A 27,979-nucleotide genomic window follows, 5' to 3' on the forward strand; every position below is an offset into this window, starting at 1 on the left:
TAATTGAGGAATTCTTTGTTGGGTTATCATGCTACTTCATTAATGCAACAGTAGTTTTGCAGGAAAACAATATGTCTGTTGCATGTTTTCAGCGTGTCTCAACCTACTAGACGTGGTCTGACTGATGATCAGTTTAGTCACGGTTCTGATGTGCTCCTTCATTATAGTTCTAATTGTTTTGTAGAATGAATTGTAGTTAATTAGCAAGCTGCTTGCAGCTCATAGATCTCATAGTAATATCAACACTTGCATAAGGTTGTGCAAATAACTGGAGCTTTTCTTAACTAAAATAATGATTCAAACTGTCAGAAAAAATATTTGACATAGCCAAAATATTTACATTTTCAACTAAATTAAGAACAAAAATCTTTAGTTTAACTAACCATTTGACTTGTCATTAGACTTCCAGTGTAAAATACATGTTAGAAAAAGAGAACTGGAAATGCAGAGAGGCAGTGCAGGTGGATGATCCCTCTTTTGCCTACTGGCTTGAGTGGTACGGCACTTACCCTGAATGCAGGAAACCAAGTTTAAATCCCTCTGCTGTCTTAAAAAATTTGAATAGCTAATACCTAGCTCAAAGGTTAATTGCTAATTGCTGGTTATTTGCTATATTTAGTATCCTTCATACATTTTTTTTTCACTTGCTGAACTCTGTATCAAAGTATAAGTTAATTACGATATATTTTTCATGCATTTTAAGCACCACATTTGCTTCATTCTCTGAGATTTCAGACCCCCATTTTGTGCAACTCTGCTTTTATCATCTTGTTTGCAAAAGTGTATTAAGCCGGTTTTCTCATGCTATAAGTTACTGTAGATCTCTTGCTGTTGGTAAAACTAGACTGAGTAACAGAAGTTGAATATTTTGGCTTGTTCTGTCTAAAGGACTGAAACAAGTAAGGTGCTTCACACTTTTATGAGCACAAGAGGCATGTCTTACATTTCACTTCTAAAATCTGAACTTTTGCATTGCTTAGAGAAGATATTTTTCAGAGTACTTGGTGATCAGAGTGACTGCTGTAGTGGAGGTGGATCGGGTTTGGTTCAAGTTTATGAAAGCTGCAGTTTATTTATCTCTTGTCATGGCTTCTGTACTCCTCATTTTTTTTTCCAGCTCTTAGAGAATGTTTTTCTTTAGTGAACAGTGAAAAGTGTCATGAGGAATGTCATTACTGGCTGATGTGGTTTAAAAAGTTTTCTGCTGCTTTTAGAAACCAGATTTACATATTTCACGTTTAAAAGATTTACAGTATGTCTCACATGTCTGTATAGAAAGATGTAGCTTTCATTATGGGTTTAATGTTACCACGATAAAAGGATTAATACTCTTTTCTCTGCCTTGGTCTGCATGGCTGGTTGGAAGTGACTGGTGTGTTCCTGGTTGACTAAGCTGTTGGGGTGTTTTCATACTCTGGGGATGCATTTTTGAATAAGTAAACCAAGCTTTTCCATCACTGCAAAGAAATCCAGACAGCAGTCCTCGAGGAAGATCAAGGACTGGAGCATCTTTCCAGTTTTCTGGTTATTTTCTATTGTGCACTGGGGAAGGAGGGAAGGTTTGTTGGCTTTAACTGCGAAGGTTAAGCACTTTATATTGAAGAGCAGAACCAGAGGAAGGCTCAGAGGGCCAAATTCTGCCCTCAGTAGCCATGTTGCAGCCTCGGCGTGGTTGCTGTTGAAGGCTGTTCCATGCCTTAATAGACAGGGATATTGCACCCTTAGGACGTGTCGCCTCACCAGTGTGTGATGCAGAACACGAGCTGACGGGAGATGCAGCTTGAGTGCTACATAATAATTGGGCACTTGGGGATGTGCCATGACATGTTGGGCAAAAGTTTCCTGCAAGGTCCCTCTGTAGCACAGGTGGGAATTTCTAATGGGCTGTTGAACACTGTGCACATGTTTTCTCTGTGCTGAGACATGGTTATTTCTCAGCTGGTTTCACAGAACAATTGGTGTGTCTGGGAGCGGGATCCACTTCAGAGCCACACAAGCTGCAACCCTGGATGCTGGAGGATGGGAAGGTTAAACAAGACGGCTGTCAAAACAAAAAATGATTAACTACTGGACAAAACTGGTTGCTCCTAAAGGTGTAAACCCTTTTGGTTTCAGTTTAAGAATATTTTCAAGGTCTTTGGAATTATTTGAATACATGGACGTAGCTTTTGTCTTACTTTCCTTACCTGGGGCTGGGGGAACATGCTCTCAGCACCAAGAAAGTGCAGGACTGGGTCCTTTTTAGGTTGTGCATGATGGCATTTTCCTCTTTTAGTTTTGCCATTTGCCAGCCTTTTTTTTTTCTTTCCTCATCAGGTCTTTCATGACATGAGAGAGGGGGAAAAAAAAAGCATTCTGGGCTGTTTCTGAGATTTTTAAACTTCTTTGTTTAAGGATGGCATGGGATTACCAGTTGGTAACTCGTATGAAGCTTTTCAGTCAATAAAGATGTGATTTTTGATAACTTGCTGTCAATGTTGGTTTCGTAAGAAATAAAGTCTCTAACACTTCAGTAAATGTTATCTGAATCTTAGCATTCTGATGACACTGAAGTCATAATTTATATGTTAAATATGTAGATGGATATAGATATATATGTATGTGTGGGCAATATAGTCCCACATATGTTTACACACAAATGACAGATTTAAATCTAACTTTTATTGACTTACATAAGTCTTTAAAAATTACTATGGCAAGAAAACATGCCTCTTAAATATGTTTACGTTGATGTTATAATTCTCCTAGTTAAGAAGAAGCTGTGTTCTTCTGCAAGTACTTGCTTTTAAAGCTTTTGTTGTCCAAAACTCAATCCCTCACCCCCGCCTTGAGGATGTTGTCCTTTCTTTCACGAAGCCAATGAAAATTTCCATTAATGTAAGCAGGATCAGACCTCGCTGGGTATGGTTATTGCTGAATTAATAAATATCTGGGAAAATAAATAGCTATGATGCCAGCAGTGAAATTGCCTTATACAGTGGAAGATGAGATTTAGCACAAATTAAGTGTATGTTTGCTCCACGTCCCAGCAGTGTTCAGACTCACCGTTTTAACTGTGTGATTTCATATTTGTGCTCACTGCAAGATGGGAAGGGTTTTCATTTCAATAGCGAAGTCAATAATTATGGAGGTTATCACTTTCATGCTCAGAAATTCATGTCATTTTCATAAATCATTCATTTCATTTCATAAATCATGCTTTACAGCTGCAGAATGGAAACTTATTGCTGGACATTGATGAAAATCTTGTTTCAGTCACTCAGGTAAGGTTGAGACACTAAAAATGTTTTAAGGAAATACAGATAAAATCACCTATAGGAATAGTGTTATTTGAAAATGTTCTTCTTGGGATTAATTTCACTGGAACGTAGCTAATATCAGATGTGAATAATTTAAAGAATTATAATGGGTGAAATCAGTTCTGTAGTGACAGTGAAATCACACAAATAAAAGATAATTATTTGATGTTCAGAATCTCATATGCTGAAATTGGGTAAAACTACATCTATGTCAGAGTAGTTGCACTCATTTATTCAGGCTGAGAATTGGGTAGTAGGAATAAACTAAACAAAGAATCCAGAGCTATTTGAGACTTCAAAATCTCTCCTCTAAGTGCGGCTGTTTATGACTGTATCTATTACGTAAATGATGAAGTTGTGTTCCCACTAAATTTCTATTTACATTCTCTGACGTAGTTCTATAGCTCCTGTTGAATATAAGAATGCTGTTCTGTGAGAAATGATTCTCGTGTAAATATGTTTCTTTTGCTTGGGGAATATTGCGAATGAGGTTTTATTACAACAAATAGTGAAGTTGGCTTTCCTATCACATTCTCCAGCCGCCTGTTTAGAAATCCATCTGCAGAGTTTCTTTTAAGAGCCTTAACAGAATTTTATCTGTGAAGAGTTTCCAAAGATCCATCACCTTGAGGCACCCTGAAAAGTATTATTATTCCCATTTCACAGGGATATGGAGGCATAGAGAGCCGAGTTGCCACCTGTCAAATACATACCATATAATCCCAAGTTCAAAAGTATGCTATCAGTTTTCAGTATTGATATGAAACTTATAATATTTTTTCCACAAAAGATATGTGACTTCACAAACACTTCTTAGTCTGTGTAACCAAGTTTGCCCTACCCTTTCACATCCCCTCTGCGTTGCTCTCCTGCTTCCACACCTGGGATAGAAGTACTAGGCAAGCCTTGGCTCATGGCCTCCTCGAAGGAATGGATGTTATCAAGCCAGAGAAGAGAAGACAGTCATGCAGGAAAAGGGCAGATTCAGAGGTGGTGCTGAACAAGCAATTTGGAAACATGAGAAGAAAGCAGCTCTCTATGTGATTTGGTGTCATCTGGCATCTCTTGAGTCAGTAGTGCCTACAGAAGGCTTGAAATGACTACCGAAAGAGTGCTGCTGTTGCCCCTATTCCAACTTTTCTTGGCATTTTAGCAGTGCTTGTCTAGTGTATTTGCACACTGCAGAAGTCACTTACAGACTTTTGCTTTCACAAAACTGCTTCTAGCACTATTTGAGTAATGTATACAAGAATAGGTGTACACCGAAGAAAACATGGCTTTTCTTCTCTTTCTTCCATTTCCATGCAGATACTTAGAGGGATAAATAAACACATAGGAAGAAAATATATCACTAAAGCAAGGTGATCTAGTTAATATAAGACATGGTGTGTGGAAATACGAAATAATTCATCCCTAGATGAAAATTATCCAATCTGCTACACAAATTCCAGTCCAAGAGATTGTAGCATTGCTTTTATATATGGGAATAGAGATTGGGTTGTGAAATTGTATAAACCTTTGAAATTATTATATTTTGAATTATAGTCTTAATTGTTAAAGCATGACTTATAATAGAAGGCTGGGGGCAGAGGGAAATCTTAGGGCAATCTTGCTCCTTTTTTGGGTTATAAAGACTGACCAGCCTACGTGGTTCATGTCCAAAGAGCTACATTGGCTGCATTTGTAGGTCAAGACTCAACTGAATTTCAAGCATATTTGTTTTATAGGAGGCTGCAAGGTTTATGTGCCTAAGCTAGGGAGGAGATTCGATGAACCGAATTAAGATTTGCATTAAATTCCATTCATAATGAGAGATGTGGCTTCCTCTATGCATGGGTGTGATTAAGATATAAGGGGAGGAGGAAAACAAATAAGCAGAGTGAAGGTAGTGGAGAAGGAGTCATTCTTGAGTTCCCATCAAAGCCTTCCACAAGGGCCACCCTGATAAGGGTAGTAGATGGTGTTTAGGTTTCCTGCAGAGCTATAAGGGATGTGTGCTTTACTGTCCTTGGATTCCAGATGAACTGATTTGCAGATGCAGTTGGGTGGAAGAGAGTCATTTTACTCCAGAACGTGTGAAGGAGCTTTGATTATGCAGCTACTCAAGATCCTCCTTATTATGAAGTTACTTTTTCTCTCCTGGTCCAGTTGAATGAGACCTGTATGGGTGACCTATTTTAGGATCTGTTTGAAGGACACCATTTCTTGCATGAGTTAAATGTAGAGCAACAAACTTGTAATAACCCAGTTGTGCATCCTTCTTCAGGTCCACTTATCCAGGTCACACCTGTCCCACGGGCAAGGGGAAATCAGGCAGCACTTTTAAAAGCCATTCCCTTCTGTATCCTTCTGTCATTTCCACGGTGTACTGTGTTTTAAGACCTTGAAATGTGGATTTAGAAAAGGAGCCAGGAAATGGACTGGCCATAAATCATGCTCGGTGCTCACTGATGTTAAAGGCAGAACAGTAATGCATCCAGTCCCATTCTGGAAAGTTTTCCCATGCTTTATTCATTTTTTATGGTGGAGAATTCCCTACAGAATCATTTTATACAGTCGGCTGCTGGCTGTTTGGGTCCATCAGCAGTATCAAAATCCCAGAGCTTGAATCCATGTGCTTCCTCCATGTAGGACTGGGCAGTTAAACCTACTGGCTTTGGGGGATTTATATTGCTAGCTGTTACTACTTAACCTTACACGTTGTAACTTCACTCACCATTTCTTCTCCTCAGAAGATAAATGGAAATGTTTTGATTTTTTTCTTTTTACAGGCTGTTACCCAACTAGAGCTTTTTGGGGACATGTCCACTCCTCCTGATGTAACCTCTCCCCCAGTGAGTATTCAGGGAAACTGAACTGTGTGTTTTTCTACATTGAATTTTCAGCACATTTATTGAGCACGTTTACAATTCAGGTCATCAGCCATTCCCACAGGGAGTGTTCCAAAGTAGTTTTTATGTTGCAAGAATATAAAAGTGAAACAAATTGAATGTGGAGTCATTGCTTCATGATGACACGCAAAAGTATCTTTAATATTTATTTTTCTGATATAAGGCTAGGTGTCACATAAGATATAAACTGAGCTTCAGATCTCCTTTCCTGGTGTTTATCAGAGGTGCATGTTTCACTGCACTCTGTCTCTCCACTGCACTGCAGAAAGGTCCAGCTACACCTTATATATCATGTCTCTTTGGTTCCACCAAGTACATACCCCACGACTGCCGTTAAAGGAAGACATAACAGTGAAGAGGGAGAGGGCTCAATGTGGTTTGAGGGGAAAGAGAATTTTCTCAACATGCTTTTCTGCATCATAAAATGAAAACACAATCACTGTGAAGTTTTTGAATCTTACATTAACCTGTAGAAGAGTATGAATACACCAAGAAAACTGAGGTGTTGTGAAGTCAGCAGCCTCATATCTGCAAGGTATTCTGGAGCATGTCTGGGACTAGATGTTGAACGTGCTGTCTCCTCATCCTTAGCTTGCTCAGTTAGATTATGTTTCTCCTGTAATGTAGACCTATGGTTCTGGTGCAGGTAGTTAATTGGAAACAATATGTATTCGCTTTCCCATAAACCCTGCAGACAGTTTATCTGCCTTTATGTTTCTTATATCGATGCTTTGGTTGCTGTCTCTACTGGTTATTACCTAAAACCTAGTATTGCAAGTACATAAGTTCTGGAGAAAGAAGTGATGTTTATATTATGCTTGTTGTGTATTTCAGGGAATTTTTTTCTTTTTTTTTACTCTGTGGTACAAAGTCTTTTACTTTATTTTTCTCCTATCTCCAGCAAATTCTAATACTTTTATTTCTATTTCTTCCTTCTACATCTTTCTGTTATCTTTTCTTTCTCTTTCTTCCCTCCAAATCTGTATTGTTAGAGTGACTGAGGATGTGACAGCAAAGTATGTGTTGCAGAAGCTGCAGCTGATTTGTCATCATTGTTTTTCATTTGTTTCTTGCAGACTCCCGCTACTCCAGGTGATGCCTTTATCCCATCTTCATCCCAGTCACTTCCTGCTAGTACAGACATGTTTGGTTCTGTACCTTTCAGCACTGCTGCCGTACCCTCAGGTAAGAAATCTACTGGAAATATAGACTTGACTCAGTTTTGGTGATGAGTTCTCAGCTCTGCTTTGTGCTTCGTACTCAGTGCATTAATTTAGTACAGTGGAATTGGGGAAGGATTTTGAGGACAATGCTGCAGGGCAAGGCAAAACAAGTCTTTAACAAGCAGGGAGTACATTATTTTGAATGTACGCACATTTTTTAAAACAAAAGCCAATAAAGTCTCTGGGAGTTCAACCATAGTTCAGCCATCTGGATAATATACCTTCTAGGTACAGGAGCAAGAGAGAAAAAAGCGTTAAGGTTAGCGTTGCCTTTTTTTTTTTTGTAGCAGTGAATATCCTGTGCTGTCTTTAGTAAACAGAGAATGAGACATGGAGAATTTGATTGTATTTAAAGGTATTGCACCTAGTCAAATCCTGTTATTTCCTTTAGACTTTTCTGTGTTCCTCAAAATGCAGAAAATTCAAAAGCTGTGTACCATTCTGCACTGACATGCAAGGCATGTGGTTTTCACTGCTGATCTCTCCCTGGGATACTTTTAGCACTGCAAGAGCAGTGCTCTCAGCTCCACTTAGGGGGGGAAAAAGAAGGAGGAGTACCTTGAATCATTCAGCAGTGACTTTTTAATTGGTTAACTCCTCTGATGGGCTGCATTGTAGAATCAGATTAACCACTGCATCTCAGAAAGGTTACACTGATGGTGAAGAGTTTGGGGATAATGGCAGGTGACCCTTGCTGCTTGGATGAGGTTACAGTAGGGGCAAGGTAAAAGGACATCTGAAGAATCCATCATAGCCATCTATTGAAGTAGATTAAAATATATCTGAGTCACTGTTCTTTCATCACTCATTAATTTAGTCTTTCAAAGTTCTGTTTCTATTTTAATTTTATTATGGGCTTTTCCCTTTACTGTTTTGTACACACCCTTATGTTTAGTGTTACAAACCAGCCTACAAATAAAGCAAAAGGAAAAAGCTACAGGAAGACTAAGAAATCAGGTCAGAAACAAGATTTTCAAGTGGTGACAGTGTTAAAATTAATTCTAAAGTATTAGCAGTAAATTGGTAATTTAAATGTGAAACAACATATCTGTAAAGTGTTATAGTTCTCTCAGTGGAACATAATTCTATTATGTGGTTTATTTTGTAACATTTGTTAAAGTAGGTTTCGTCTCAGTGATGTTTTTAAAATTGTGAATAGCAAAGCACCTGATCATATAATTCCTACACAGCTGAACTCTTGGTAGCTTGAAAAGAGGGTTCAGCTCTGACAGAAGCAATTGTAATTATAGTTTTAGTCTTTAATTTCCTCCCCAGCTAGAGAGGCTTTGTGCTAGCATAACACCTGAAGCAGTTTGTTATTATTAGGTATGTAGTACAGGAGAAGCTCAGGAACTTTTTGGTGTTGTCAAGCAATAGCGTAACCAAGTGTGAGGGTTTTTTTTTTTTAATCTGACTTCTTCTGGGCTCTGTCTTTTTATTACACAATTTGAGACACTTGCTTTGCTCTTCAGAGTCCCAGCATTTTGAACTGTGACTGTGTCAGAAGCGATGGCACGGAGTCTTTCTCTTGCAAGGTCACCCTGTCATTCGAGGGCCCTTAAGATGTTATCTAAAGTATATGAAGGTGCTGTCCTGTAACTTAGAACCAGTTTTGTCACTGTGCCATTGGCAGCAGAAGAACGGTGTTCAAGTCACTCTCCTCAACAACTAATATAAGCAAAAAGGGTGAGGAATTGTGGCAAAGCTATGCAGAGGGGAGGCAAAGCTATGCTATGCTGAGGGTCCTCGGCATCCTGTTCTTTCCCTCTGCTTGCTCTGGCTACTCAGTTTTTAGCAGCATACCGGCTACTTTGAAAAGATTAACAACATCAGAGCCTGACGCAATGCGTCATGTTCAGTCTTCGGGATCCTTGACTCGAGAGGAGCAAGACAGTCAGAGGTAGAAGGAAATGGATGTGGGCAGTCAAGGAAGCAAGAAGAGCCTGCAAAACTCTGTGGTGAGGAGCAGGGTTGTGTTGCCAGGGAGTGAGTTCAGGAAATGTTTTGGGAGCTGCTGTGGTTCTGGCAAGTGGTTTGACCAAACTGATCCTGGCTGTGCTTTGAGAGAGCCCCAGGGAAAGGAGCTGCCAGATGGCCAGCTGCTGGCAAGGTCCGTGCACACAGGTCTTCTCAGACCCATGAGGGTACTCACTGAGGAAGAGTGACTTTTTTGTTCAGAGGAGGATGGATTATTGCCGACATCCACCATTTTATGGTTTTGTATACAAATATTTGTTCAGTGGTGTGAATTCAACTATGTCTTTTAGTTTTCCTTTTATGTCTACTGAAGCTGCGGGATCCCTAATGTAGCCTGCATGCTTTTGATTCATTGCATAGCTTTTTCCTACATGCTTTAGTCAGTAGTGTTAAAATCTTTCTTTTTTTTTTTTCCTTTTCCTTGCTCTCTTTATTTGAAGGTTATGTTGCCATGGGAGCTGTTCTGCCCTCATTCTGGGGACAGCAACCACTTGTTCAACAGCAGTTGGCCATGGGTGCTCAGCCTCCAGTTGCTCAGGTGATGCAGGGAGGACAGCCGATAGCATGGGGCCAACCCGGTATTTTTCCTCCTACTCAGCAACCGTGGCCCTCTGTCGCTGGTCAGTTCCAACCAACTGCCTTCATGCCAACACAAACTGTTTTGCCTTTACAAGCAGCCATGTTTCAAGGTACCATTGCTCCTATAGCTACTGTTCCACCCACAAGTGATTCCAACAGATCAAGTCCACAGACAGACAGGCCCAGACAGAAAATGGGAAAAGAAATGTTCAAAGATTTTCAGATGGCTCAGCCTCCACCAGTGCCATCAAGAAAACCAGATCAGCCTTCCCTCAGTTGTACCTCAGAGGCCTTCTCAAGTTACTTTAACAAAGTTGGGATGGCACAGGAAGCAGATGATTGTGATGACTTTGACATCTCTCAGTTAAATTTGACTCCTGTGACTTCCACGACACCATCTACAAATTCACGTGAGTATTCATATGCTTTCAGCCATACCTTTCCTCAGACGTGACTTCTCCTCTAAGTATTTCTTCCTCTTTTTTGTACAGTAAATTGCAACTGAAAACCTTCATGCATGGTCTAACTTATTAAATGTGTTCCAGCTGTAAAGAAAAGTATCAGAGAAGAATTTCAGACACCATTGAAATCAACAGCCCCAACAGCTGCAGTCTGAAATTTAATTTATAAGAAGAGAGTAATATATATTCTATGCTAGGGACATGCAAGCTAGTACAAAAATGCCCATTACATTCAACCTTACAAATGGCTTCATTTATGTCCCATTCAAACTACACATTGCAAAAATTAGAGGATGTATATTTATTTTAATAGCTTGATGTACTGCACATTTGAGGAAATTCATTGAAAAACTGTAAAATAAGCTCATTGTGTTTGTAGCAAGGAGATGGAGGATTTTGCAGATTGCTGAAAAGAGTTAGTAAGACAGAGATTTACCAGGGTCCAGACAGAGACCTGTTTCACTTACCTACCATAGGACTCATGCATTCTTAATGTAATGCGGTGGCATCTCTTTGGTTCCTAAAGACATATGCCAGATGCAGCCAAACTTAATTTGGAAACGGCTGAATGAAATAAAGTATATGGAATTGGTAATGAGTTCTGTGTTCAGATTTAACTCTACACGTCCTCGTCGGAAAATAATTTTTGGGGTAATAGAAGATGAGGGCTCTAAAGCATGAGCAAATTTTGTGCTATTGTGTCTTTCTGAACAAGTTAACAGACATATTCTATTGCTGTTACCTTAATTTTTGTTTAGCTCCAACCCCTGCACCCAGACAGAGTTCTCCATCAAAATCATCAGCATCTCATACCAGTGATCCTGCTGCAGATGACCTCTTTGAAGAGGGGTTTGAAAGCCCAAGCAAAAGTGAGGAGCAAGAGGCTGTGAGTAGCAACAAGGTTTCTAAATACTGATTAGCTTTTTTTAGCTAGAAAAGACCAAAGTTACTTAAATATTGTTTGATAGTGTCAGAAATAATTATTCTAATAGGGCTGGGTGGTATTTAAGGGGTAGCAGCAGACAGCGTTCAGTTCACAGTTCAGTTTTGATAGTGGAAAGCATAACATTTATGTTGTTATGCACTAATATTATATACAAGGAACAAAACTCAGAGTCTGTATGTAAGGTTATGTGTGTTGGTTGTATCCAATGTCCTTTTTAGCATACCAGCATTCACTTACTGATGGTAAGGGAGTCCAAGGTAAAACAACATACGTGCTGAGGCTGCAGAAAGAGGTGTGAGAGTTGGTGTGTTAAAAGATGATTGTTGATACTGTCTTGCACATTCTTGCATCGCAGTTGCTTGCCTGGTTACTTTCCTCAATCTTCTGGCCCTCAGTATGTGATTTCTTTGCCTTAGACTCAGCGGACCAAAGCAAGAAATGTTGTCCAAGCAATGACTTTAAATCACAAGGTATCTTCGGCAGATGAGAGCCTAAGTGAGCCAGAGACAAGAGGGAGTCTGTCCCAAAAAGGGACACAAATGTACAAGATAATGCAAGTGTGGACTCTTTCTGATTTACATAGATTCACTGGCTTTCAGGGCCTTTTGCAATTTGGCTGATCCAGTACCTTCTGAAGTCTGTGGTAGCTCCTGCATGGGCTCCAGCAGATACTGGTGTGGTCCTTTCCTGCCTGCATCACCTACAGGAAACCATTATGACTTTTGAGAATGTATCATTGGTGAGGTCTCACTTTGTGGTTTTCATGAGATAGGCTGTACTTGTTATGCCCACAGCATGAAAATAACCTCATGTTGACTTTTCACTTTCTTATGGTTGAGAAAAAAAGGTGTTATGTTCTTGTATTCTAGCCTGATGGGTCTCAGGCCTCATCCAACAGTGATCCATTTGGTGAGCCAACTGGTGATACTATAAGTCCACAGGTCGGTAGCTAGATAGCGCAGGTTGGGGTAGGTATCTGTCCTTTTTTTCTCTACGACTTGAGGTGCTCACTTATTCTTCCACCAGTGCCTACCATTGCTTTCATGGATGCATGGTTTGTTTTTCCTTTTCATCTCTTCTGTTTTTCCTCTCCATTATCCACAGTGTATTCTTCATGCTCAGTGGTTTGCATGGCTTTTGCCATTCACTAAGTGTTGCAACTTATGCAAATAATGTGTGTTTCAGCTGCCTGCATGCTTTAAAGAAATGTAGACTTATTTTTGTGTTGATATTCTAAGGGGAAATAGGGAAACTGAGCCATTACTAATGTATTAGGCAGAACATTTTTTTCATATCAGATTCACTCTGGCCTTTAGTGAGGTGTAACATATTAAATGGAATAAAACCTCTTACTCACATACATAACAAATACTAAATAAAATTATGTAATGATACATGAACACCTCTACCCTAAATCAATGTCATAATCAGTAGAAACAGCACATTTATCTGTATGTAAAAAATATTGAAATGGGTTTGTGTATTTTTGTCTCCAACTGCAAATTACAAACATCTGAAAATTATGATGGTTCATATTACCGTTGCCATACTGATGTTTTAAAAATTATTCATCGAACAAAAGTCATTTGAATCCAGACAGGTGGGAAAGATGATTTTTCATCTTTCGTGTTACAGAACACATTAGGAAATGTGACTGCCATTGAATGTTCTTTGTTTCAATACAATATATGTGTTCTACCAAAAAGACAGAAAAGCTACAAAGTTTTATGAGTGCTGAGCATTGTTATTCCATCCACATACTCTCTAGTGTTACTATTTGAAGGATATGTTTCATTATCTTCTTCCTGTCTGCTGTTCATGTTTTGTATTACCCAAATACATGATCTGGTAGGGCTTCTGTGCTTCAGCACAGAGCTCCGGGAGCAAATTCTTAACAATTGTAGAACCCTCTTTATTTTTCTACAGAAATTGCACTGTATTTATCAGTGACTTATGCACCCCAAGCCATAATAATTTGGTTTCATCTCAAAATTAATAGTTTCATTAGGAATCAGTTTACTTTGTACATTAAATATGGTGGAAAAATCTTCTAGTAGCATAGTTTTGATCCACTTGGGAGTAATAAGATTATCTCTTAGTAATATGCAGTACTGTGAGAAGACATCTCCCCCTTCTTTAGCATCACCAGCTTCATGCTCAGTTCTCTGGAGCTAGTGCAAAAGTAGCATTAAGTTTTGTGTCTCGTTGAGTCTAAAAATGAGTGTAAGAGTGAAATCAAGCTGGGATGAGCTGCTCTAGCAAGAGAATCCGTTGGTTGGTTATTGTACTCCAGCAAGAACTGCTTCTGCGGATTGATGATGCCACATAGTAAATTGGCTTTACCATTGCCTGACCTCAGCTAGTACTGACACTGCCAGCTATCCCAGCTTCAGACCATTTCAAGAGATCTTTCCTACATCAAGGAAGAGGGTTTGACTTTTACCCGAGTCCCCACACTCTGCAAACCCATATACATTTGTTTATTATGGTTTATCCCAGTCAGGTTAATTCTGAAATTGATTACAAGGAGAATCATGATAAAATCTCTTTCTAATTTTCTGACTGTCACAAAGATAGTTAGCATCATTCGTAAACTACCATCACACACATACCTACCAGGAGCTCTGAAGATAATTTGAAAGAGTAGTTTAAGCCTCTTAATGTGTATTACAGTGTAAGGCAGCAAAGCGAGGGATTCCTTTTGTTCTGCTTTTATATAATGCTCAGTAAAATACATTCTTTTATCTGTCAAGGGAATCTAAGAGCTACAAGAACAGTATATTATCAGTGATTTTATATGTTCTTTCATAATTTTTGTTAATCTTTATAGAGTCTTGCATAAAATATGTATAATTCCCAGAAATATATTCTAGGAAAAGTTAAATAAAATTACTGATTGTTTTATTATAGTAATTCCTAAATGCTGTAAGCAGGAACAGGAAGCTGAACAAAAAGAAAGCCTCTATGCAAGGAAGTTACACTGAAGTCATTGTGCCTCTGTGCAGTGCCATTCCACAGTAGTCCACAGGCAACCTGCTTGCTAAAACCATACCATCTAATTCTGAAGCCTGGTATCATCAGAGCAATGAAAAGTCTAATCCCCATGGAAAATTATCAATTCAAGACTTACTACTGTGTTGTGTACTGAGCTCCACATTTGGAGAGAAACTTAATTGGGGGAAACATGTAGTACAAAAGACTCACAGTCTGCATAAAAGCCACTTTTGTGTGTTAGATGGGAGATTACTCTGCTCTTTAGAACATGGTTCTTCACACCAAGAACAGCACAGTATACAACTCAGATGAATGGATCTCTCAGGAGCGTGACATGGTATTGTGTTCAGAAATTTCAAATACGTCTGTTCCCAACATCTCTATGAAATCAGCTATGCCCATACAATATCTTTACTTATCTTGATTTATTCGGATTACTCACTGACTTGTATTTTGTACGCTGATCTTTGAAGGTACCTTTGCAATTTGATTTTTTTTATTCCTAATGATAATCGATATTCTCATTCTGAAATAATTCAGCATCTTTCCAGTACTATTTTTGTTTCTCCATTTTTCCTCTCTTCCTTTTACAGTCTTAAACTTCAGCTCTCAAAATCTTCATCCTACCAGTAGCTGTTCTTATAAGTCATACTCCTACAAATAGCTATGGATTCTTAGTAGGTAAATGTTCTGTTTTATGAATAAGCTACATTTTTGTACCTTTATGATTTGAGATGAGAAGCAGACAGACCTAACTTCCAGAGGTAAAATAAAATCAACTATTTGCAGAGCTGCTCATAGCAAGATCTGTATTTTGTTGTTTTCCCTTTGTTCATGAGCAGAGTTGAGGATGGATAGTGATTTTCCAAAAGGAGTGAGGAGAACACTGAGTAATAAGACTGCCATCTTCAGTTGATTTATGTTTAATCCCTGCTGCTGTCTTTAGACATTGTGTGGGGAATAAGTATGGTGAAAGGAGGGAGAGGGAAAGAACTGTATGTGTTATGATTCTGCCAAACGTGTTGAACATTTCTGACTACTGACATTTTGGAATAAAGCAAGAAGTTTGAATAGAGGAGTTCTCACCTCATCATTCTCTTTGCATCAATGCACCCAATCAGCCTGAATTACTGCGTGTTAGGTGCAGACCCTGCCAGGGTGGATATTTGTTCTTGGGGGTATTTCAGCCTCAGCCCCTAACTCAGCCTCGGCAATGGGTCTAGCATGCCCCTGACTCTAGGAAGCCCTGAAGCTATACAATTGAAAGCTTTGCAAAGGCTGTAGAAAAGAGAACCTTCAAGTATGATAAGAAAAGGAAAGGAGAAGAGCAAACTTTAACTGTCGAATGTCAGGCTTCTTTGGATAGCTGTGGCCAGCATCACCTAACAAAGCATTGTGTTTGTAGAAAGAATAAATTTGGCCTGAATACTGGGATCAGATATCCCAAAGGTTACAATGATGGTCCTCACAGCATTTTCCTCCATCCATATCAACAGCTAATTAGTCGGGAATGCTGTAAGCAGCATGAGGAGCAAGGCAGCAGTTAGCTGTATCCATGATTCTGTGAATAAGGGACTACTTGATATCACTGTCATTGCAGTAGAAGTCATTTTAAACGCCTTAACAAATGCAACTCAATATGCTGCCCAAGTTCAAGACTTGCACTGGCAGTCTTCTGGCAGGAAACCTTCAAAACATTTATGGCTACAGCATATCTTCTTCAAAAAGTTGTTCTGTTGTTCTGTGAAATGTGTGCAGACAATTATAAGCCCTCAGAATATGTCACAGCCTTCATGATGCCATCAGCACTGTCAGGAGAGCAACAGTTCATTAGAATATTTGTCTATCAGCATTTGGTGGCTCACTGCCATCAGCCATCTTTGAGCAAGTGCCATTCTTAGTGATAAACGTTCCCAATAATCTTAGTCATATCCAGGATGGACTACTATAGCTCTTTATTTGGGCTGTTGTTAGGAAGTTGAAAGAACATAGCAACTTAAGAACAAATCGTTGGCTCATCTGTCAAGCTTAGTGAGCTTCGGGAAAGCATATTGAGCCGATTCTGCATCCTCCTTTTCCTTCTGCACCCTTTTGATTGCTCTAGGACTCTGAAGGGTCTCAAAAAATCAAAGGCTGTATTTGCAGAATCTGTTACTATCATTCATGTAGCTCAACAGAACCTGAATAGAGTCCAAAGAGAAATTCATAATGATTTTAAGTGACCTGTTCTTACTGTAGAGTCTAGAGCTGTCATTCTCAAACTAAAGACACAGCACTGAGCAGAGCTGGGAACCTGTGAGAGAAGAATTAGTTTGGAAAGGGATCACAGTTTGGGAAGTACTGCTTTGTTCCGGAGAAATCCAATAGTTGTCATTTCAGGCCTCACGTTCCTTTGTTCATCATCGTATTCGCCAGAGAATCTAAAGGGATAAAACCAGAGAAACCCAGGCTGCTCTGTGAACAGAGGCATCCTACAGATTTGCCTTCCTCTCTGCTGCTGCAGTGTCCTCCAGGCTATCCATTTCAATACAACCAGCTCATATGTGGGTTTTTCAGCTCTTCCAATGTCTCTAAGCCCACATGAAGTAGCCAGGCACCTTTCCATTTCTCCAACTTCTTCCATTAAACAAGAGACAACATACTATGTAGCTTGTCTAGAGTCATGTACTTGTTGATGGGCAATCCAGCAATTCAATTAGGGAATAAGCTCTACTAGCTTTCTCTGTAATGAGGTCATTTAAAAGTCCCGTGTCTTCTGCACAACAACTGATTTTAAAAAGGCACTTGTGATAGTTTATTTTCTTTGAGACTTCAAAAAATTTGCTTCACGTTGGCTGTTGGGTCAAAATTTGTGAAGGAGAATTGACAGATACATAGATGGAAAGTACAATTGAGTGTCTACTGGTTTGTTAGGAGAGGGGCCTATAAGTAAGACGTGTTTCCTTGCTGCAGTTCATTATTGTGCCAGGACCAAGATGGAGCAGGCCTCATCTTCCCAAGTAGTTCTCATTGCTTTTTCATCTTATAGTATTTTTCTTGATAACGAAATGACAAGAGACTTTTAAAATGCTAATAATTAAACTAGATATCAGAGACTAGGAAATATTCCTGGGTAGGTTTATGGTAAGAATAGACTCATAGAATCATAGAATCACTAGGTTGGAAGGGACCCACTGGGTCATCGAGTCCAACAATTCCTAACACTCCCTAAACCATGTCCCTCGGCACCTCCAGGAAAGGTGACTCAACCACCTCCCTGGGCAGCCTGTTCCAGTGCCCAATGACCCTTTCCATGAAAAATTTTTTTCTGATGTCAAGCCCGAACCTCCCTTGGCGGAGCTTGAGGCCATTCCCCCTTGTCCTGTCCCCTGTCACTTGGGAGAAGAGTCCAGATCCCTCCTCTCCACAACCTCCTTTCAGGTAGTTGTAGAGAGCAATAAGGTCTCCCCTCAGCCTCCTCTTCTCCAGGCTAAACAACCCCAGCTCTCTCAGCCGCTCCTCATAAGACTTGTTCTCCAGCCTCCTCACCAGCTTCTCTGGACACGCTCCAGAGCCTCAACATCCTTCTTGTGGTGAGGGGCCCAGAACTGAACACAGTACTCAAGGTGCGGTCTCACCAGTGCCAAGTACAGAGGGAGAATAACCTCCCTGGACCTGCTGGTCACGCCATTTCTGATACAAGCCAAGATGCCATTGGCCTTCTTGGCCACCTGGGCACACTGCTGGCTCATGTTCAGTTGGCTGTCAACCAGCACCCCCAGGTCCTACTCCTCTAGGCAGCTTTCTAGCCAGACTTCTCCTAGTAGCATTGCATAGGGTTGTTGTGCCCCAAGTGCAGGACCCGGCATTTGGCCTTGTTAAACCTCGTGCCATTTGTCTCAGCCCAGCGGTCCAGCCTGTTCAGATGCCTTTGCAGAGCCTCCCTACCCTCCAGCAGATCCACACTTCCACCCAGCTTAGTGTCATCTGCAAACTTGCTGAGGGTGCACTCAATGCCTTCATCCAGGTCATTGATAAAGACATTGAACAGAGCTGGACCCAGTACTGAGCCCTGAGGAACTCCACTTGTGACTGGCCTCCAGCTGGAGTTAACTCCATTTACCACCACTCTCTGGGCCCGGCCATCCAACCAGTTTTCAACCCAGGAGAGTGTGCGCCTGTCCAAGCCAGAGGCTGACAGTTTCTGAAGCAGAATGCTGTGAGAAACTGTGTCAAAGGCTTTACTGAAATCCAAGACTACATCCACAGCCTTTCACTTATCCAGTAGATGGGTCATCTTTGTCATAGAAGGCGATCAGGTTAGTTTGGCAGAACCTTTCACCTGTTCCCTCGATCCTCCCCTTGACCCTTCTTGTAGATGGGCACAACATCAGCCAGCCTCCAGTCCAGTGGAACTTCCGTAGTCGGCCAGGACTGTTGGAAGATGATGGAAAGGGGTTTGGAAACGACATCCGCCAGGTCCCTTAATACTCTTGGGTGGATCCCATCCGGCCCCATAGACCTGTGGGTGTCTAGCTGGACAAGCAAGTCTCTAACCACCTCCTCTTGGATCACGGGGGCCACATTCTGCTCCTCTAACTCCTGGATTTGTACGCAGGGGGAACAACTTCCCTTACTATTAAAGGCTGAGGCAAAGAAGTCATTAAGTTACCTCAGCCTTGTCTTCATCCCTTGTCACTGTTGTTCCTTCTGCATCCAGTAGGGACTGAATATTCTCCCTAGTCCTCCTTTTCTTGTTAATGTATTTGTAGAAAGATCTTTTATTCTCTTTCACAGACTTAGCCAGTTTGATTCCTAGTTGGGCCTTAGCCCTCCTGATTTTTTCCCTGCGTGATCTCACTTCCTCCCTGTAGTCCACCCAAGATGCCTGTCCCTTCTTCGAAAGCTCATAGACATTCCTCCTCTATTTTATATCTCTCAAGATCTCCCTACTCAACTAAGCTGGTTTTTTCCCCCGACAGCTCCTTTTCCGGAACATGGGGATGGCTTGCTCCTGAGCTGCTAGGATTTCATTTTTGAAGAGTGCCCAGCACTCGTGGGTTCCCTTGCCCTTAAGGACTGTCTCCCATAAATAGAAACACTCTCCAGTCATAGTCCCAAATTAGAAGGTTGCTGTATTTATGCTGCTAATAGAAGTTAACTGTAAGAAAAATAACTAAAGATAAGCCACTGGGCCAATAGGAATTACCTGTCTTATCACCAAAGATATTTAATTTTAATTCTGCTTGCCAGGTTTACTATATCCTATTCTATTGAGTCAGCATGCAATAGAGAAGATGCATTGCACTCCCATTCCCTTCACTTGCATCCCTAGCACAAGATTCTCATTTTGGCTGGCATTACAGCACACTTATTTCATGAAATTCTGCCGTTTGAGCCTGCCCTTTCTGATCAGTCAGCCAGAAGTAAACCTGATGCTGAGAATCTATTGTAAAGGGCAAAGAAATCTATGCGGGCCTCACCTCTACAATTCAGTACATCTTGCCTGAAGCTTTGCACATAGCAGGGTGCCTCACAATGATGAAAGGACTGCCGATGTAAAAATAGTTCCTTCCTAACCGAGTCCCATGTTATGTTTTGTGAGTGAGCTCACCTGCAAAAGCCCAAGTAGATGCTGAATCTTTCAGGAGATGTTCTCCAGTGATTAGTTCTGCTAGGGAGCAGATGTTAATAACTTTAAATAGGATGCAAATTCACTTCTAGTTTTTACATAATGTTAGTCAAAACCATTAGCAATCTTGTTACCTCATGCAGTAGTGTACTATACCAGCAATGCTTACTGTTTGCTACAGTCTTATTTTGCAAAATGTTCCTTAAAATGGGAAAAATAAGCTGGTTTTAAGCATGAGGTATCTCTAGAATATGTAAACGTAGCATATATGGGGAAAATTTTCTCTTTGGCAGTTTTTGCAATTAATTCTGTTGAATTAAAGTTGAGGTTCATACCTCAACTTTTACACGACATATTTGTAGCTTTGTAAATATTTGTATTTCTAACTTTAAAGCATGTGCATAGACATTTCTGCAGCCTGTCACTTTGGTCAGATAACTGACCTGTGAATTCCTAGCCTGTTCCTGCAATAGCTCATTATTTAAAGGCTACTGTTCAGCATAAAGAGCCCTGTTGGTATGTGAGAATATAGCTAAACACCACTTTGATAGCAGCTTCCCAACATAAAGGAAAGCAGTTACTTTTCAAACATCTGCCAGAAATTGTGTATCCCCAAAGCTGATAGAAGCCGTCAAGTAGGATTTAGCAGCAAAAAAGGGTGCTGCCAGTTGTCATCTTGGTTTCTCCCTGTGGGTTGATGAAAGCACATCAGAAGTGCTTCTGGGCCAATCCTACAAAAAGGAAAACCCTTCAAGATTCAAGGTGTTGATGTGAATTGGAAGCTTTTTATGCTGCTTTTTTTTTCCCCCCCCCAACGAAGACCTGTTCTTTCATCCCCTTCTTTCTGGATCTGTTCCTAATGCAGTGGTAGAAGCAGAAAGCAGAAAACATTGGTTGATTCCAGTGCTTTGAGAAGAGTGAGGCTCGCCTGCCTTTTAATGACATTCCCTGTGACTTTTCTGTGGACGATGTGAAGAGAAAAAAAAAAAAAAAAGGGTTATTTTTGCTTCCAAGAGCCTCCAAAATAATGCTTGTGAAAGCCCCCTTGCCTGGCATTGTGAGAGAAGCCATCTGTGAAGTCAACAGCACTCAACTCTCCTTTTGCCTCTTTTCTGTCCCTTTCTACTCTCTTTTGCTGTCTCAAGTATCATTATCAATGCTTTACAGGTGCTGCTTGCAACAGTGACTACAGTCAAGATGCACTGCTTGAATTGCCTCGAAATAATATTAGAAAACAAATCTCAGTCATTGACCAAAAAAATGACTGTAAACATTGCACACAATTACTACAATTAATTTCGTGTTTAGGCTTCTGAAGGGGGAAATCAACTAAAAGGAAAACGTAAGAGCACACTTTTGAGTGAAAATGCTCTGGTCTACTAAAAAGAAAATTATTTGAATCAATGAGAAATGCAGGACTTTGCCACATGAAGTATATGTTCAGGTAAATATCGGGTATGAATAAAAGAAATTTCTAATTCTTAAGGCTGCCTCATGCATTGTACTGATGACCGATGGTGGACTCCTTCTCTCCTAATCATGTCAAGTTCCATGACACCTAAGTAACAGGTGTACTAAAGTGCATCTGCATATCGTAAAGATATTTGAGGACAGCTCTAACAAGCACTCTTGACATTTTGGAAAGCTATTCTTTCCCTCGGAGGCATTTGAAAAACTGGCATCTTTTGTTCCAAAGGGATGTTCTTCCTCCCTCCCCTTTTCTTCTCCTTTCTTTTCGCTTCCCTTTGCAATCACCTCAGGTTCAGCAAATGCCTGAAGAACGGCCTGGTTTGTGTCAGGTTCGCACATTAATTAGTACAGATTTTCTCTGAACTACGTGTGATGGATCGTTCTGCCAGCTTCATGTCTGCGGTACATGAAAATTGGCATAGGTAGACTTAACATGCAGTATTTGAAATGCAGTTGTTTACTCTCAGTCATCTCTTCTGATTACGTTTGGTTTTTCAAGGTCACTAAATATATTTGCTTCTTGCTGGGTATAATTTCAGCAGCCTTGTTTTAATCATTCCAAAGGATTGCTCTCATCCTCTTGCCGTGCTCATAGTGTACTCAGGGCTTCGTATGGGTAGGAAATGGGGAAGAGAGTCTCTGCAAGCTCCAGAACTGTAGTTGTTTCAAGGAACAAGAGGCAACTTTCCTTGGAATGGAGGAAACTGGTCGTATTTTCTATTTGTGGTGTTGCTCCTTATTCAGCATGAGATGCACAATGAGGCAGGACAGCACTGGGACAGGTCACAGCCTGGAGCACTGGCCAGGCACCCTGGGCAGGGAGTAAATGTAGCCCTAGGGATCTACCTTTGGGCTGTTTTTCTCACCGCCGGCATCGTTTTTATAAGAAGTGATTCAAATCCTCTGCCATGCCCTGATATTTTTATGTTCTGCAGTGCCCAGTGGTTGACCAGCCTTCAGAGATTTGGGTTTTTTTACTCAAAGTCAGCTTCTGCTGATGCTGCTCTAACCTGAGTTGATTCTAACTTGGTTAAATTCAACGTCACGGCATGGTATTTGAATATTTATCAAGCTGTGGAGAGTTAATGCAGTATGGCATTAATTAGCCTTTCTGTCTCTCTTGTTCTTTTTTTAGATGTCATTCTTAGTTTAATAAATTAGTTTCTGGAAATGAAGTAGACTGGATTTCAGGGTCCATGGATAGTTAGCTTCCCACTGCAGCCAAGATTAACGTAGTATTAAAGCACAGGGTGTCAGCTATGAAGAAACACTGAAGAACGTGGCAGGTTTTTTTCCCCTGTCATCCAGGAAATTCCCAAGAAAGTATCTTAGCAAATCGAGACTGCTTTCTTTCCAGCTTTAATGATTGTACTAGTAGTTACACAGATTCCTAATCAAACTGCACAGTGCTGGCTTTCCTCATTCTTCACAGGCAACTCATACTGGTACTTTAAACTCCATCACAGCTTCATTAGCTCAGCTTTCGGCAGCGTTTTCTGTTTGCAAGTGTGTTTTCTCCATGAGTTATGAACATTCCACAGCTATGTTCTGCTGTTGTGCTGCTGGGGGGGAATCATCTCAACCTGATTGGAGTAAAAGCATTTTATGCCAGCTGCATTTCTGGCCTGTAAACTTCAAAACATCTAGTCATATAAGTATCATTTCATTTCTTCATATGTTTATGCCCAGCAATACCTCCTGAGGATCGGTGTACAGCCAAAGGTGGAAGAGGAAATTGATAGTAAGCATTCATTTTCTGAAATAATGTGACATTTTCTTCACAATTCAGCTGGGGTGCTGTGATCACTCAAAGCAGTGCAGAAAACAAACATTTCCTTTGGGTTTTGGCTCATGAGGTATTGCTATTCTCAAGCAGATATTTTACAAATGTTATAAAACGTGTCTGGAGACGTTTCCACTTATTTTATTTTTGTTATCCCCAGGAAGCAGAACCTCTCTACGCCCAGATCAACAGACCTAAGAAATAGCATTGTTACAGGCTTGTGGTGCTCCAAGACTCAAATGAAACCCAGCAACCTGGCAGGCCTTTGGCTTTCATGCTTTTTTCTGATTGATTTTGTCTGAAAAGGAGAGATGAGTGCCCTCCTGGACTGGCTCTCTGAGCGTTCCTGACTTTTTTTGGCAACCAATGGCAGATTCCTATGGCAGCACAAATAAAAACTCTTCAGGCTTATCATACCACGAGTCCAGCCCCGTCCCCACAAGTCATGGGTACCCAGACTAGGAAATCTCACTCCTCGGTCTTCTAAACATTTTGTTGTCTTCTGTATGCCACATATAAATAATGAGCATCTGAAAATTATCAAGTATTAGACATCCTTTTTCTTTTGAGCAAAAAGATTCTGTATGTAGCAGTGGCATTATCATTCAACAGCCTTTTGGGCACAAGTCAGCACTTTTTATGTCATAGTGACATGTTTATCATCATCATTTACGTCAGGCTGATCCCGACTTTCCACCTCCCCCATCCGGTGTAGACATATTTAAAAAACAACTGACGGTGTCTCTTTTTTTATTTCTTGTTCTGTAGTTTTGTATGAGTGACACATCTAACAGCAAAACACCTCCTTTGGAAATGATTCCTAACTTGAAACCACAGAATAAAACTTGGTTGTTTGTCCATCCTGACTGAAAATGTTGCCAAATGGACCTTTAAGTTCTAGCGCATCATGAGGAAGAAATGCTGCTTTTCTGTTTGAATACTCATGTTGTGGGTAGAGAATGGACATCGAGTCCCACTGAGGAAAGACGAAAGAGTCAGTATTTCCTAGGAAACTCTAAACAAAGTGCAGAAAAGGAATATTTTTATTTCTCCAATATCTTGCTGCTGTAATGCTATGCAGACAAGCGTTTTCTTCTCTGTGTGCCATTTTTGATGAAAAAAAAAATCATTTGCCAAATAATACTGGTATGATTCTGGTTTAGGAATTTGGATGAAGTGGACTTTACAAATGGGACAAGGATGGCATGGATTTTGGAATAACAAACTGATTCTGTGATCAAATTGTTCATCTTTATCACTTTTTGTACATCAGAAGAATCAAATGGGATTTTTATTTTATAACTTGAAAAAAGTCTTACTGTTAAACTCTTTAAATGTTTAAGGGGAAATGGCTTTAAGGAGTTTGAATGAAAATTGCCAGTTTTTTTGTAAATATAAATGTTATGAAAATTCTTTTACTAATGCCATTACACAGTAGAGAAGGTAGCAAGTTGCATTGCTTGGGAGGTGTGGCAAACCCAGTTTGTGGTTCTCACATCACACATATTTTTCACATGCTTACAGTAATGGGTTGAAGCTCAAGTGCATTTGCCAAAAGCAGTCAGCTTATCAGCAACTAGTGAAATTAATGGGAACACATGATTTTGTGATCTAGCATTATCACACGGACATACTCCACTTACAAGAAATCACATTTCATTGACATTCCTTTGCAATTCCAGAACCTCTGCATAGAAGTCATCAAACTGTTTACACACAAAACAAAAGAATTTAAAACTTCCTTTTTTTACATTTATGAAGCAAAAGTGCAGTGTTTGGGTTCATATGTTTAGCACATGATTTTCATAAAGAATCTATATATTTTTGCCCTACAGAGAATTGTTATACAGGTCAAATGTGTTTTCCTGATGTTCCTATGCAGTTACAGTATATTGAATTATTTAACACTAAAATTAAAAAAAAAAAAAGAAAAAATTAAAAAAAAATAAAAATAGAAAAAGGGAAAAAATTAAAGAAATCAAATGGTTAATCAGTTTTTAGGGTTATTGTGCAAATTTTGTTTTTAAATTGACACATTAGGATTTACATTTTTGTCATTATTAAAATAGGCCTGGAGTGATAAGTATTTTACTTTATTTCATCTCTATTATAAGCTAAAAGTGGTTTAGAAGACAGAAAAACTGGGATGGCAATTGTTCATGTCTACAACCAAATCTCACAAGATTATTCCAGTCTTTTATTTTGAATTAGAGAAATTAGAGAAATGTGCGTTACAGAAAGCATGTGGTTGAAAAAATAGCTCTGAATAGACCTAATGAACCTGCAGAGAAGAGAAGAGAACTTCTATCCCCATTCACGGTCATTTGATGCTTATTCCTTAGTCATGTGCAAACAGCTTTGTTTTCCCATCAGAAAAAAGATCAAGTTTTCTAAATGGAGAAGATGAATTACAACTTGGCAGATGGAGTGTTTCAGAATTAAAAACAGAGGTAAAAAGGTTTCTGAAGGACATTTCTTTAAGAATATTTTCCTAATTTGCACAGTGGTGCTACTTTCTTCCTCAGTGGCTTTTGGGTTTTTTTCCTACAGATGGAACCACGAAGACAGTTTTGGTTCATCGTAGACATTTGAGGTTTAGTATCATCAGTGCATTTTCACTTACGGGGTAAAATGTTGAAAGAGGAAGAGATTTATGTCTCAGAGGATCCATTGACATCACATTTGTAGGAAGCAGATCATTTACATAGTCCTTGTAATGAATACGTGCTGAAGGAATGAGGCTGGGATTTTAGTGTCTCATGAGAGCCAGCTGGGCCATCAACATGGACCTTTGTCTTACCTTTACCAATGCTCATAAATAAAAGCAAATTCTGAATTGTCATGTCATACGATTTAGATCGTCCTTGTCATGGTTGAGATGCTGAGTTGAAAGGACTGGAAGGCCTCCGCACTGTACCAGTATTGTAGATAACTAAAATATCCAGCTTGTGCAATTGTTTAATCCCTCATCCTTCACTAGCACTAAATTCGTCACTTTAAATTTAAAAAACAGGGAATCCCACCAGCCATCCTGTTATCATCCCTTGTAGGCTCTTGATCTTTACCTGTCATGAAAAAATATTTTGATAGATCGTAGTCATCCAAGTGTCTGATGAAACCTTTCATCTAATAACGTACTGGGCACCTTCTTTGCAAAGATGTTTACTCCGTGGTTTTCATTCATTTTTATTTCTGCATTCTGACGCATATTTTTTTAATAAAGATGAGAAAGAGAAAATGACTGTTGCAGTACATTTCTAAACCTACTTTAACTTTACCTCAGATAATGACCATTTGTTAACATATACGGACATATTATTTTTAACTTTATGTATAATGCGTTCAACAACAACAAAAAAAAAACCAACAAATTTTTAGAAATTTTCCATTAATTTCTGTAACACACCATGTAATACTGTTATGAATAAAAACATTAAAAAAAGATGTCATTTCACTAAGGTTGTTTCATAGCTTTTGCTCTTCTGTGATAATTCTGCCCTTCTTACACCGCAGTGTGGTTCTGTCATATTTCTGCCAATATTTTTGACAGTGGAAACATTTGGGAAAAGAGAAAATGTAGTGCCTCAGTGTGGAGAATACCTAATCCTAAAGACTCTAAGTGTTAGTTATTTTGCAAATACTTAATTTGCTGCTTTTAATTGCTTCCTTCCTATTTTTGGCCTCTTTCTGGGTGATTGAGAATAAGCATCCCAAACCAGTAGGTATTTTTGTCACCTCCTAGAAAATGTCATCTTCGTAGAAGAAACAAATTAATACTACCAAAGCTGGAGTACCCTTGTGGCAAGAGAAGCTATTTTGCTTACGTTTTCCTCTTCAAATAAGATTTACCGAAGTGGAAGATTGAAGTGGAAAATGTGCATTTAAACATGACAATTTTGAAAGTTAAAAAGCCCCCAAACGTTCCAATATAGGCACAGAATTGAGAACAAAGCCTTGATCCAGTAAAACATACCAATGATTCGACCTTCTGGGTCCTTTCTGCTGATTGGGGCAATGTGAAGGGTAGGCTGAAATGTTTTGTAGGTGTGAAAATCTTGGTGCTACGTGCAAAATAAAATTGTTTGATATGAAAAGGTACCCAATGTCTCAGTTGTAAGAACTAATACCATTTTTTTTCCAAGTGGGTAATGCAGATACGCAAGGTACCATATTGAACTGTACGAGTAAGAAGTACATGTCTGTAACAGGAAGAGAGAGAGGTGTGGATGTGTGTGTGTATAGTCTCATCCCTTTCTCATCTACCAGAAACGTCCAGTAGGTCATGCCAAAACATTACTTGCTTTTCTCAATGGACATTATTGAAATGCTTGGATCCCACGTAAGAATAAATGTCATTCTGATGTGATGAAAACATGTTAGCATTAATGTAATTTTGACTTTGTATGTAGATAACTGTATTCAGATGTCCTTGGAAGAGGGAAAATCATTTGTTTCAGTTTCAGCAAGCAATGAAACATCAAGTTAAAGTGAAATAAGACACAGCTAAGCATGGTTTTAAACTGGAATGTATTTTTACAATGTAGGCCAAATCTGATTTTGTTGTTATTCATCTGGTAGCCCCACTGTGAAGTTGGTTTATGTTACAATAGCTCATGTTGCACAGTTGCTATACTTTAAAAATTCAGAATGAGTAGGTTTGAGATCTAGGATGTTGATGGTAAGGAATCTCAAAGTAGGAAGGACCTGGCTGTGCTTTAGCATCATTTGGAAGTGGAGGAAAAAAA

General features: G+C 39.6%; 1 protein-coding gene across 7 annotated transcripts in view; it reads left to right on the plus strand.

The window, feature by feature from the left end:
- Positions 1-27,327, plus strand: part of DAB1 (DAB adaptor protein 1) — a 449,364-nt gene extending 422,037 nt beyond the window's left edge. For 2 of the 7 annotated variants that reach the window (XM_054073183.1, XM_054073182.1), the window contains exons 7-14: positions 3,207-3,263; positions 6,071-6,133; positions 7,267-7,375; positions 9,831-10,379; positions 11,189-11,316; positions 12,246-12,317; positions 23,141-23,192; positions 23,395-27,327. In XM_054073183.1, coding sequence (XP_053929158.1) covers positions 3,207-3,263; positions 6,071-6,133; positions 7,267-7,375; positions 9,831-10,379; positions 11,189-11,316; positions 12,246-12,317; positions 23,141-23,192; positions 23,395-23,432 — 1,068 coding nt within the window. In that variant the 3' untranslated portion in view covers positions 23,433-27,327. Of the gene's footprint in view, positions 1-3,206; positions 3,264-6,070; positions 6,134-7,266; positions 7,376-9,830; positions 10,380-11,188; positions 11,317-12,245; positions 12,345-23,140; positions 23,193-23,394 lie in introns of all 7 variants that reach the window. The other 5 variants (XM_054073181.1, XM_009569159.2, XM_054073184.1 and 2 more) reach the window with 5 other exon arrangements.
- Positions 27,328-27,979: the final 652 nt, after the last annotated feature.

This window comes from Cuculus canorus, chromosome 8 (genome assembly GCF_017976375.1).
Source record: "Cuculus canorus isolate bCucCan1 chromosome 8, bCucCan1.pri, whole genome shotgun sequence".
Classification (NCBI taxonomy): domain Eukaryota; kingdom Metazoa; phylum Chordata; class Aves; order Cuculiformes; family Cuculidae; genus Cuculus; species Cuculus canorus.